This window comes from Sinohyriopsis cumingii, chromosome 15, assembly GCF_028554795.1.
Source record: "Sinohyriopsis cumingii isolate HCF-2022 chromosome 15, ASM2855479v2, whole genome shotgun sequence".
Taxonomy (NCBI): Eukaryota; Metazoa; Mollusca; class Bivalvia; order Unionida; family Unionidae; genus Sinohyriopsis; species Sinohyriopsis cumingii.
Genome location: NC_142975.1, coordinates 43,765,159 through 43,779,741, shown reverse-complemented (window position 1 = coordinate 43,779,741; position 14,583 = coordinate 43,765,159). Strand labels below are relative to the sequence as shown.

Genomic DNA, 14,583 nt, shown 5'->3' with positions numbered 1-14,583 from the left:
AAGGGTCATTTGCAACATAAGGGATGCTTCATAAATCAACCAGTTTTAAACCATGCTAAGTAAGTAAGGGTCATTTGTAACATAAGGGATGCTTTATAAATCAACCAGTTTTAAACCATGCTACGTAATGGTCATTTGCAACATAAAGGATTCTTCATAAATCAACCCGTTTTAAACCATTCTAAATAAAGGTCATTTGCACCATAAGGGATGCTTCATAAATCAACCAGTTTTAAACCATGATAAGTAAGGGTCATTTGTAACATAAGGGACGCTTCATAAATCAACCAGTTTTAAACCATGCTAAGTAAGGGTCAAGGGATGCTTCATAAATCAACCACTTTTAAACCAACATTCACTATAGACTGGTCACATATTGTTGAATCAAGTAATTTTTGTACAAACCAGAAATGTTTTAACTGGCTACCTCTATAAATGGCCAAAATGTGCGGTCTCAGCAGTAACCGGTTTAGGGAAGTTTACAGTCTGTTTCATTATAATAGTACCACTCCAAGGATGGTCATGACCAAAAGAATCTCAATTTGCTAGTTTTCTCTTTTAATACAGGTTTTCTGCACCCCTAGAATTCTTTGTAACATTAATATCCATATTGTTAATGGTATTGAATACAAGCAGTTTGAACACCCTAATAAAGTTTGAAAAATGAAGCTCATTCCTGGATTGCAAATAAAAGCCAGTCCAATAACATGGAATTAATAGACAAGATCTTTGTTCCATTTTTTTTATATGGTTGAGAGAATATTTGATACAGATGTAGGCATAAGCATGTATCTTGCTGAAGGTGAGACCAAAGACGCCAGACTTTCTGTTGATAAATGTAGTTATATACAATGGAAAAAGTACTGTTTTCTTTACTAGAATAAATTAATACATATCATGCAGCATGCTAAAAGTTGCAGCCAAATCTTTTAATTTTCTTTACCCGATTTGTTTTGGATTTATACAGTCTGCAAGAGAATTGCTCTAGATAAATCTAAGGATGTTTCTTATACATACCTTGGTGATTTAATTACCAGATTCTTTCTTTTTTTCTTTTTCACTCACTGTCTGGGTTTACAGGTGCGTGAGATGGACAGTATGGTAAATGTTTGAGAATAATCTTGCCAGTTTTATTTCAGGATGACTGAGATTGATATTTTTGCATTCCGTTCTGATCAAACTGAGCTGAAGAAAGGACTTCTCGATAATGTTCATCAGGATGTGTTTTACCCAGGATTCCCTACCTTCAAACATATACCACACAGGGTGAGTCATATATTCTTGAATACTTTCACCACATTTGGTTGTTACATTGCTAGTCAACTGTGAGCGAACTTTTTCCCATGGCCACAACATTTTTAGTCCGACAATTTCATTGATTTTATTTCGCAAATGTGTAACTGTTCATTTATCTTATTTCACCCCTCCAGTAGCCTAAGTGGTTACAGCCTCTGCCTCAGAAGCAGGAGGTCATGGGTTTGAACCCTGCCCAAGTCATACCAGAAACTTATATAAATGGTACTTGCAGCTGTCTCTCTTGACATTCAGCATTAAGAGTCTTAGAACTGGTTGACCTGGTTTCAGGATAATGTGACTGAATGGGACATGATGCTACATGTCTGTGGAATGTTGCCCCAGTGCTAGACATCACTATAAACTGCCACAATGTAGACATTGTAGCGATATGGCTGAAAAATTCTTAAAGCTACATTAAAAATCCTAAACATGCAAACACATCTTATTTCTATTCATCGCTGTGTAAGTTTCTGGTTGCCATCCTTCTACAATCTCCATAGAAATAAAACATCACAAACACACACTCAGTATTGTCACAAGTCCTTGCATTACAATATGTTCTACAAATAAACATCCATGCATGACAACAACGCCCTATCCCACCACCCCGTCCACCCCCCATTGCAAAAACAAAAGATCCCAAGAGACTTGTTTAACAGTCGGACATATCTTTCACATACATTCACTTCACCCATTGGTCTTAGGCTGGATATGTGAAGCTGACACAATACAAGGGTTGATAGTACACCATCCAAACTTGATATTATCCTCCCATTTTCTAACAGCAAATACCAAACTACCACAACCTACCTTTTTGGGAGTCATAATTTTTACTTGTTACAAGTTGATTGCATTTTTTTATAGCTCCCACACTGCCCATCATATTTTAATGTTCATTGGTTGGGCATATAGTTAATCATGTTCATTCATCCAGTCATGTCGCTTCTGCAGATTTTACTTTTGAAGGAGGGGCCCCGAGTGGCTGAGTGGTCTAAAGCGCTCTCCGTTACAGATCACTGCCATCTCACCTCTGTCTGCATGGGTTCGAGTCTCGGATTCGGCCAGTGTGGATATGTGAGAAAGCTTGCCAGTAGCTTCTCGAGGGTCGGTGGTTCTTTCCGGGGATTTCCCGGGTTCTTCCTCCACCATTAATACTGGCCGCCATGTATAGCCTATCGTGTGCTGAAAAATGGCGTTAAACCCTACAACAACAACAACAACAACTTTTGAAGGACTTGGTTTGAAACTGAATTTGATAAGAAGTTTTACATAAGAAGCCATATATGAAAATTGTACAGAGCTAGCTATGGGTCCTACTTTACCATTTATTTGAATCGTATTCATGGAGACATCCTTGTCATATGAATATGTTTCTAGATGCATACAAAAGGTTGAAAGGAAATAATCAACAGCAAAACATTGGAATTTAACTGTAATTACCAGGTTTTCTTATGCATAATATATGTGATCTTAGATGAATATGAAATTGGGTAAATTTAAATTCAGTGGCTTTTTTCAGATTTTTAAGAGTTATTGTCTTGTTCTCATTTACTGCAAATGGAATTTGTTTGGTCACAAGTTTGTTATTCCTACTACTCCCAAACTGCCATGAAACTTTACACACATTCTCATTCCATGGTCTAGTTGGTCCTAATGAAACTGTACACACATTCTCATTCCATGGTCTTGTTGGTCCTAAATGAAACTTTACACACATTCTCATTCCATGGTGTAATTTGTCCTAAATGAAACTTGACACACATTCTCATTCCATGGTCTAGTTGGTCCTAATGAAACTGTACACACATTCTCATTCCATGGTCTAGTTGGTCCTAAATGAAACTTTACACACATTCTTATTCCATGGTCTAGTTGGTCCTAAATGAAACTTTACACACATTCTTATTCCATGGTCTAGTTGGTCCTAAATGAAACTACACACATTCTCATTCCATTGGTCTAGTTGGTCCTAAATGAAACTACACACATTCTCATTCCATGGTCTAGTTGGTCCTAAATGAAACTGTACACACATTCCCATTCCATGGTGTAGTTGGTCCTAAATTAAACTTTACACACATTCTCATTCCATGGTGTAGTTGGTCCTAAATGAAACTTTACACACATTCTCATTCCATGGTCTAGTTGGTCCTAAATGAAACTGTACACACATTCCCATTCCATGGTGTAGTTGGTCCTAAATGAAACTTTACACACATTCCCATTCCATGGTGTAGTTGGTCCTAAATGAAACTACACACATTCCCATTCCATGGTGTAGTTGGTCCTAAATGAAACTTTACACACATTCTCATTCCATGGTCTAGTTGGTCCTAAATTAAACTTTACACACATTTTCATTCCATGGTCTGGTTGGTCCTAAATTAAACTTTACACACATTCTCATTCCATGGTCTAGTTGGTCCTAAATTAAACTTTACACACATTCTCATTCCATGGTCTGGTTGGTCCTAAATTAAACTCTACACACATTCTTATTCCATGGTCTAGTTGGTCCTAAATGAAAATCAGACATCCATTAGAGCCACCTAAGAATGCCATCTTGAAAATCTTGTGTAGATGGTCATATATCATCATAGGTTTTTTGCTAAGAGACTACTTATGAAGTCTAGTTTAACCTAAATGAAAATGTTGCTGACATTCAGTATGGCTGCCACATCAGTTATCTTGGAAATATTCTTACCAATACTCTTCCTGAATGTAAAGTCGCATTGTAATGTGGTTTTCACCAAAGACTTACGTCTGGTTGGCCCATAATGAAACTGGTACAATTTAAACATCATGAAAATCCTGTTGCTACTCTTGTCATGAATAGATGGTCATATCAACATGGGGTTTTCACTAAAAGACTTCTTATGAGGTCTAGTCTGATTTGCATTTACAGCATGGCCACTACATTGAACCATCTTGAAAATCATGGCATCACTTCTTGTCCAGAATGGATGGTCAAATCAAAATGGGGTTCACTAAGAGACTTCTTTTTACATCTGGTTGGTCGTTAATGAAAATGGTACTATAAGCATGTACAGTGTGGCCAGCACATTGAACATCTTGAAAATCATGGCATCACTTGTCATCCTGAATGGATGTTTATATCTAAATGGGGTTTTTACAAAATGACTTCTTATGACACTTAGTTGGTCCTAAATGAAGTGGTGCTGCACAGACATTTAATATGGCTGCCATGATGACCTACTTGAAAATTTTCTTATCGCTACTCCTGAATGAATTGCCATATCAGCTTGAGCTTTTAATTGAAAGACTTTATTATAATGTCTTCTTGGTCTTAAATGAAACTGACTTCCATATGGCCAGAACAACGTCCATCTCAAAAATCTTGTTATCACTAGTTATATCAGTAATGCTCTTTTACTAAAAAACCTTTTATATTGTCTAGTTGGTCCTAAATAGAAATGGTGCCAGTATTGTATTCAGTATGTCTACCATGGCAGCCATTCTGTAAATTTTGTTTGCAATGCTGAAATTGGAAAGTCGCGTCATCATGGGGTTTCCACGAGAAGACATATTGTGATGTCTTGATGGTTCTAATAAATATAGTGCCAATCTGACATCCAGTATGTCCACTACAGAAGCTGACTTGAAAATCTTATTATTTTAAATTTTCTTGAATTCCTAGAAATTCTTTTCAGCCAGTAGAACATGAGTCCTTTCAAGATATTCTTGTTACAAGTAGGTTATTTAGTACCAGGGCAATCAGAGTGAACTGCCTTGGCCAAAGATACTCCATGATTGCTAACCCAACCTGATCTGATGGTAGGATTTGAACTTGCACCCTTTTAGTCATACTCAAATCTGGTATGCTAACCTTTGAGCCAACACATCTTTTTCTTTTAGGTGAAATCAAGATTGGACTAATATGGTAATAATGGTAATAAAGTTGATGTTAGTAAAAATTAGATATCTTTATATGTCCTTATTTATTACCTGCAACACAACAACTAGCAAAGTTCACATGCCACACTTTATCATAACATTCAAGTAATGTCGCCTTGCAACTTCATTTAGCAATGCAGAATTTGTGCCTTTGTTTGATAGATTTGCCAGTACTTATTTATCAAAAATGAAATTTCTGAAACTTTAAAAAGAATTGAGTTTGCTGTAAGCTGCAAGCAGGTTGTGATTGATTACATTAGTTGGCCTGTTTAATGAATGGATTTCTCTAACAAATATAAATGCTCTATGAAGAGACTGTGTCTTGTTTGCAGGCTGAGTTGAAAAAGGAAGGAGTGAAAGTCTTCCAAATGAACAGTCGCGGTTTCAACATGATGATTCAGATTCATGATGAGACTGAAATGGTAAGACCATCATTGTTTATTATTTATTCCTGCTTTCTCACATTATCAAAGAACAAGTCACATATTAGCAAATAGCAAGTCACATATTTGCAAATAGCAAGTCACTTACATTAGCAAAGAGTATGGCACTTATATTAGCAAATAGCAAGTCGCTTGCGTTAGCAAACTACCAGACTTAAGTTTCAGTTTTTCTTGCAGTGGTGATGGTGGATTCAGCAACATTAAGATTGTATGTTAAAGTTTTGTGGTAAAGATTTTGCAGATCATGTACAGTGATGCCTATCTAAGCATAGTTTACAAATGAGAGAAAATGTTCCATAACAGTTGTTATTTGATGATAATAGGTGGGGTTTTTGTAGTTCTTCCTGTCTGTACTTCTGTCTATCCATATGTCTGTTTTGTAACGTAATGTGTCTTGTACAGTATTAACACTACAGACTTGGAACTTTGGGATATGATTGAGGATGGTCTATGTATGTTTGGTGATGCCATGGCTAGGGGTTGGATTGGGTCTTTAAAATCTGAAACAATTTTTTAAGTACATGGAAATTTGATATGGGACATGGGTATAATAATTGTAAAGGGTTTTGTGAATACACTATCATTTTTTTAACCAGTAATAGGGTTGCAGCTAGGATGCATGATTGTGAAAATCTCACTAAAATTGCCAGTTTTATACAAATGTTTCGAATCGGTGCATATATAATCATGCAGAATATAAGGATTGGGTAAAACTTTTTTGTATGTATAATGTGCACATGACTTCCAAGAAATACTGAAATTACCAATTTGTTTCTGCACAGCTTTGATTTTGTGGACCATTTCAGGTGGTTAAAGAACAATGGTAGCCATGTCAAAGGAGTTTGGAAAATGCAACCACTTGATTGTGCTTGAACTTATTTCAATATGGAAAAGGGCATCAGAGCAAGTAAAGTAAAAATGAAATGGTGACTTAAAGCTGTGCAGCATAATCAATACGGGCTGTCAGCTGTGAAATATTATTTAAAACTTTTTCTCCAGTTCCCTGTAGATGCTGTGAAAACAAAGCAACATAGCACAGATTGTTATGGCAATAAAGCATCCACACACATATCAAGGTCAACATCTTTTATTTTCTACCATTTTATAATGTACCAGCAAGTCTTGTATTCTGTACTATTTTGTTGTAAATTTGAATGATCAAGGTAAACACATTTGAAAGTAATGCTGACAGTGTGTTATACTTTTAAAGAAGTGTCTGATTGTTGAGAGTCTTCATTTCCTTTGTAATTTCTTGTGACAGCTAAGTTCAAACATTCACTGCTTTTTCAGTTTTTGAATGGACATATTCATCATTATTGATACAACCAATTGGCATACTTTACATTGTCATAGTCAAGATTTTGTATACAACCATTAGGCATACATTACATTTTCATTTACAAGATAATTGATACAACCATTTGGCATACATTACATTTTCATATAATTGATAATTGATACAACCATTTGGCATACATTACATTTTCATATAATTGATCATTGATACAACCATTTGGCATACATTACTTTTTCATATACAAGATAATTGATACAACCATTTGGCATACATTACATTTTCATATAAATGATAATTGATACAACCATTTGGCATATATTACATTTTCATATATAAGATTTTTGATACAACCATTTGGCATATATTACATTTTCATATAAATGATAATTGATACAACCATTTGGCATATATTACATTTTCACATACAAGATTTTTGATACAACCATTTGGCATACGTTACTTTTTCATATAAAAATAATTGATACAACCATTTGGCAAACTTTACATTTTCATTTACAAGATAATGGATACAACCATTTGGCATACATTACATTTTCATATACAAGCAATCTTGATGTCATTGTTCAGTCATAATCATTTGACATACATGGATGATACAATAGATTCTTTCACCAGACATGCTGTAGCTACACAAGAGGTTATTGTGCTCCAGGAGAAACATAAATTCAGTCTTGAATTTCCTCAAAGCATATGTACATGTAATATAGAAGTCACATTCTGCATAATTACATAAAATTGTTCAGATATGTCTGATATGACGGAACAAATTGGTTTAATATAGCAATGGTGGTGCTGTTTATCAAGTTGAATAAATTGAAAATCGGTTTCTGTGATCATTTACTCCATTCCAGTTCAGTTGATGGTGTATAATTTATGGTAAAGATGACATATGAAGTTTGATCTAACCCAAGTATTAATTCCATTTATTGGTGTTTAATACGTGATAGAGATAATATATCTGTGAAATTTTTACTAACCTAAGCATTACTTCACATCTTTTTATTGGTGTTTAACGAATGGTAGAAATGATGAATCTGCGAAATTTGTAAATTCCCAAGTATTGAGTAACTTTAGAAGTAGAATAGGTACATCGCACGCTCTGTCATTATTATTATTTCAAAGGGTATAACAAAGAAAACAGCAAAGATGAAAAGTGGTAAAGCTGTCTTTTTATGGGGCTTGGTACAAGACATTGTACAGGGCCTATGCAATTTAACCTTAAGCTGAAATTAGATTGAGCCTGTACAATGCTACCTTAAGCAGGAAGTAGATACATAACCTTAAGCAGAAGTAGAGCCTGTGTAGCTCAAAGCAGGAAGTTAGTAGAGCCTGTACAACTTTTCCTTAAGGAGGCAGTAGATAAGGCCAGTACAGTTCTACATCATGCCAGAAGTAGATACAGCCAGAACAGTGCCTTAAACAGGAAGTAGATAGAGCATGCCCAACTCCACATTAAGCATGAAGTAGATACATCCTGTACCTTAAGCAGGAAATAGAAATGACCTGTAGAACTTTACCTTAAACAGGAAGTAGATAGAACCTGTACAACTTTACCTTAAACAGAAAGTAGATAGAGCCTGTATAACTCTACCTTAAACAGGAAGTAGATAGAGCCTGTACAACTTTACCTTAAACAGAAAGTAGATAGAGCCTGTATAACTCTACCTTAAACAGGAAGTAGATAGAGCCTTATAGCACTACCTTAAGCATGAAGTACAACTGTACCTTAATGGAATGGAGCCATGTGGTCATATAGGTTACACTCTACAGTTTTGCACTTTGTACTGGGTTTGATAGAATCCCCCAGGTTTTCCTCATTGTTTGTCCTGGTTATTTAAAACAGACCTTGTACATCTTTGGTATTGTTAACATAATTTTAAATTCCCTTTACTCTGGTGAATGATTGATCAGTGTAATTTGGGTTTTAAGAGTATACAGCTGGCCTTACTTCAGATATGTACTTCTCAAAAGACTGCTAGCTCTCCTTAGTCATTTTCATTTCCTGGACTTAGAGGTAAATTGTAAAAGAAAGAGCCTAACTTTTTTTACATTTTAATATTTGTTAATTCATTCATTGTACTTTCAGAAACTGGTATTGTCTGGTCAGGCAAAACTCATTTTCTCTACTTTAGTAAGTGCTAATGATAGTGTACTTTAGACTAATTCAGGTTGATTTTTTGAGCACATTGGAGCAGTTATTTTGGTTAGCTGAATGCTTACTTAGATCATGTATAATTTCCACAAGTACAGTACTGAATGAAATTTCAGTCACAGTACATGAAAGTAACATAGAGCTACAAAATCCTGTATAGACACTACTTTTCCATGGTATAATTTGTGATTCTTTTCCATGGTTTAGTAAATAAAGCATTAATTGGGTTGTTTTTACATTAGCTAAGGATTTTGGTATTATTTCACTATACATAGTTGGTTATACATTGGAATTAAATGAGTTTTTGTCCATTGTTTTAGGGCCACAAATGAATCCAATTGAAAAGCATCATTTTTTAAACAAAACACAACAGTCCAAACATGCATACATATGTTTGTTTATATCAGGTCTTTAAATTTGATTTTTTTCTTTTCTTCATGAAATGAAAGAAAAACCAGTTCAACTTATTTCAGTTTTTCATAGTTATTTGAATTAGTCTAGAAAGTGCACAATATCTCAACCTTCTATCACATCTTTTTATATGTCATATTTTTCAGGCATTCATTTTCATTTTTGTTTACTCATTATTTTAGGAAATTTTATTTTCTACCTTTTTTCTTTTCATTACATTTTTAGAAATGTATAATCTTTATGTGTTTATCTTTTATCTTGTCATACTTTATGTCATCATTTATATGGAAAGGTTTTCCTCCCTTAAGATTTTTGTACAGTTCCTTATTGTTATGTTTTTAGAGTGTTACTTTTAAAATGCATTCATCTTATCTGCATCAACAGGAGCTCAATCTGGTAGCCAAGGAATATCTTGGGAAGGTTATCTTTGTGGGTTGGCCACATCTATATGAAGCCAAAGTTGTCGCCATCTCAGATGATCTCGTTAAGTAAGTTTGTTTAAAATTTCTAACAGTTCTACTGCCGATTCGTTTATTATCAAGCCTGTGTTTACATACTGAAAATATGCACCAGTTTTCTAGTGCTAGCAACAATGATGGAATTACTGTTCAGATTTTTAAGTCAAATATGCAGGAAATCCATTAACATTGATGCAGGTGAACCACCAGGTTCTATAGAATGCTTGCTGTGTATAAAAAGTGTTTTACCTAGTATTGGATATATTTCATCATGTGGTACCTATAATGTGTTATTTTAATGAGTGGTAAAGCCATGAACTAAAATGTAATAATTTTTATACCAGAAGATGGTATCTACTGGTTATGACAGAAAACAGTTTCTTTTTATTATATACTGAAGCTTTTAGGATAAACTCACTTTTAAACACTCACCCTTTTTGCAGTTTTCTATAGTTTCAGTCATACTCATGGACTGATCCAAAAATATCAGCAGTTTGAGAGAACAATTTCATTGGGATATCCTCATTTATTGCAATAAATTAGATTTTGGACATTGCGCAAACCATTTTGTCCTATCTGATGACAGAGCAAGTCTGAGCAGTGCAGTACACTGAGTTTTGAACATGTTTGACTAGGTAGTACAATGGACATTAGTCTGGTTTTTAACATTGTTGACAAGGTAGTACAGGGGACATTGCTCTGGGGTTTTAACATTGTTGTCAAGGTAGTACAGGGAACATTACTCTTGGTTTTTAACATTATTGTCAAGGTAGTACAGCGAACATTAATCTGGGTTTTAACATTGTTGTCAAGGTAGTACAGGGAACATTAATCTGGGTTTTTAACATTGTTGTCAAGGTAGTACAGTGAACATTAATCTGGGTTTTTAACATTGTTGTCGAGGTAGTACAGGGAACATTAATGTGGGTTTTTAACATTGTTGTCAAGGTAGTGCAGTGGACATTAATCTGGGTTTTTAACATTGTTGTCAAGGTAGTACAGGGAACATTAATCTGGGTTTTTAACATTGATGTCAATGTTGTACAGGGAACATTAATGTGGGTTTTTAACATTGTTGTCAAGGTAGTACAGTGAACATTAATCTGGGTTTTTAACATTGTTGTCAAGGTAGTACAGGGAACATTAATGTGGGTTTTTAACATTGTTGTCAAGGTAGTACAGGGAACATTAATGTGGGTTTTTAACATTGTTGTCAAGGTAGTACAGTGAACATTAATGTGGGTTTTTAACATTGTTGTCAAGGTAGTACAGTGAACATTAATCTGAGTTTTTAACATTGTTATCAATGTAGTACAGTGAACATTAATCTGGGTTTTTAACATTTTTGTCAAAGTAGCACAGGAGACGGTACACTGGGTTTTTAACATTGTTGACAAGGTAGTACAGGGGACATTACTTTGGCTTTATAACATTGTTGACAAGGTAGTATAGGGGATCTTAATCCATAGAGAAGCATATGGTGGTGAGTGAAAATATATTCTGCCAAAAATAATTTCCATGGATGAAAACTAGTGCAGTTTCCGTGCATTGCTCAAGCTCACAAAATGCTCATCTTTGTTGCTATCAATACAACATTTGTGGGTTCGCACAGACAAGCATCATAGTGCATGATGGGATATCTTGTAATTTCACATGTTTTGGAGGCTTTGTTTTTGCTGGTTTTAATGGTACTTTTAACACGTTATTGACTTTAAAATGCCAGAAAAAATGGGCAAGGTATACATTTTGACATGTGAAATTTTAAGCTTATATTTTTCACATGTGAAAATAAATGAGTGAAATAAATGAAAATTTCAATACTTCACACTCAAGTATATAGTTAGATTGGTGCTTAAATTCATAGATTGTCCATTCAGATTGATAATTATTTATTGGAGTTCGTACAGGACAGTTTGTACAGATTATTATTCATTCATTGTGGCACTTACAGGGTGGTTTGAACAACCATATATAAGAAAATTAGTACTAAAAGTAAATGAAGTCACAATAATAGAAAAAAAATCATAGATAACAAAATGTCTGATTTGAAAACCATGTATTTTCTGTTTGGATTCAAGCTTCAAACACAATAGACTATCTTTTGGGATGGTTTGTTGTTTCTCTGTATCCATTAGCTCTAGTTTGTTATTGCTACTCCACCTAACCATTTGAAGGATTTACCTTAACACATTCATCCTTTGGTCTAGTTGATTCTACATGAAAATGGTGTTATTTTCACATCCATTATGGCTGCCACAGTGGCCATCTTGAGAATCTTGTTATCGCTACTCCTCCTGGATGGACGGTCATGTCAACATTGAGTTTTCACTGAAAAACCTTTGACGTTTATTTGTTCTCAATGAAAATGGCGCTGATCTGACATCCAATATGGCCACCATGGCAGCTATCTTCAAAATCTTGTTGTTGTTACTCCACCTGAATGGATGGTTATATCAGCTTGGGATTTTCACTGAAAGATTTGCACTGATGTCCAGTTGGCCTTAAGTGAAAATGGTGCCGATCTGACATACAATATGGCCACCATGACAGCCATATTGAAAATCTAGTTATCGCTACCACTCTTAAATGGATGGTCATATCAAAGTTGAGTTCTTGCTAAAAGATTTCTCATGAATTCTAATGGGTTCTGAATCAAAGTATTGCCCATCAGATTTCGAATGTGGCAGCCATGTTGGTATGTGAGAAAGCTTACCAGTAGTCTCTCATGGGTCGGTGCTTCTTACCAGGATTTTCCCAGGTCCTTCCTCAAACAATATTACTGGCCATCATGTATAGCCACCTATGATATGCTGAAAAATGGCATTAAACCCAGAACAACAACAACAGCAAAAACATAACATTGTTGCATATTCTAAGTACTTTATGACATATTCTGTTTGTTACATAGTGCTATTTTACAGTACTTTGCCATTTTTTGTCACAAAATGCTAACACTGATTCGCAATACTTTATTATATTATATAATGCTAATTCATGTGCAGTAGTTTATGGCATTGTCTGTTTTTTTACATGATGCTAAGTACTTCACAGTACTTTATGAGAGTGCTAAGTGTTATGTCACAGTATTTTTGTATTTGCCTGGTGAAACACTGAGCATTGTTAGAGTAGATGCACAGATGTGAAATGAGGAAAGCCTACCTGAGGGCCAGAATATGCAGAGGTGTGAAATGGGAAAAGCCCACCTGAGGGGGTGAGGTGAAATGGGGAAAGCCCACCGGAGGGTCAAAATATGCACCAGTATGAAATGGGAAAAGCCCACCTGAGAGTCAGAATATGCTTAGGTGTGAATGGGAAAAACCCACCTGAGGGTCAAAATTTGTAGACTGGATGAGTCTTTGATGAATGATTTTTCTCTCATTTATCACTTGGAAATAATGTTGTAAATGGATTGCACTTCACTGGAATAGATATAAATTTATACAGAGTATTTTCTAAAAATGTTATTTTATTAGAAAGTCAAAAAAGGTTTAGCTGACAACAAATATTTTTGTTTGTAACCAAGAATTACTATTTTCAGTCTGGTAAAAGTTCAGGACTAAGCATGAAAGAAGCATTGCAGATGTTGTCTACAGTGTCAGTGAGTGCACTCATGGGATAGGTTTATCTAATATACCATTCTCAAATGGGTAAACTATATCACACATATATATTAACAACCAAAATAGATTTCACTTGTTCTAGTCATCTACACTGTAAGTGAGTGTAGTCCCTTGGTATAGACCTTTCTCACATGGGCAAACTGTATCACACAAATATAGGAATGAGAGAAATGGTCAGTTGGGTACATCACAGTACTGCCTACAGATGAGAAACTTTTACTTGGAACTCTTGTCATGATATTTGATGTTTATTATGGTGAACATAATGTGATTAAGATTATGTACTTAGATGATTAAATGATTTCAGGTATTCTCTTATGGAATCCAGTCATGGGAAGTCTGGTAAATCACCCAAATCCAATTCAAGGATTGAAATTAAAGAATCCAAGATGTCTGAGAATGAGAATGCATTGTGGAATAGAGAAGTTGCAAGCTTATCTGAAAGGTACTTTTTCTGATAAAACATTTTTATTAAAAAATTGCCATGATATCATCATTAGCCATAGCAGCACCATCAACAACATGTCCATCATTATCGTTTTAAGTACTGTCATTTAGCAATGGTAATTTGTACTCAATACTGTCATTAAGCAATGGTAATTGGTACTCAATACTGTCATTTAGCAGTGGTAATCTGTACTCAGTACTGTCATTTAGTAATGATAATTGGTACTCAGTGCTGTCATTTAGCAGTGGTAATCTGTACTCAGTACTGTCATTTAGTAATGGTAATTGGTACTCAGTGCTGTCATTTAGCAATGGTAATTGATACTCTATACTGTCATTTAGCAATGGTAATCTGTATTCAGTGCTGTCATTTAGTAATGGTAAGCTGTACTCAATACTGTCATTTAGCAATGGTAATCTGTACTCAGTACTGTCTTTTAGTAATGGTAATATGTGCTCAGTACTGTCTTTTAGTAATGGTAATATGTACTCAGTACTGTCATTTTAGTATCGATATACTGTA

The 14,583-nt window shown here is 34.9% G+C and overlaps 1 protein-coding gene across 2 annotated transcripts in view; it reads left to right on the top strand.

Moving 5' to 3' along the window:
- Nucleotides 1–14,583, top strand: part of LOC149781708 (5'-3' exoribonuclease 1-like) — a 218,249-nt gene that overhangs the window by 113,829 nt on the left and 89,837 nt on the right. For both annotated transcript variants that reach the window (XM_089935809.1, XM_089935808.1), the window contains exons 18-21: nt 1,140–1,266; nt 5,544–5,633; nt 9,920–10,023; nt 13,921–14,058. In XM_089935809.1, the coding sequence (XP_089791935.1) occupies nt 1,140–1,266; nt 5,544–5,633; nt 9,920–10,023; nt 13,921–14,058 (459 nt within the window). The remainder of the gene's footprint in view (nt 1–1,139; nt 1,267–5,543; nt 5,634–9,919; nt 10,024–13,920; nt 14,059–14,583) is intronic.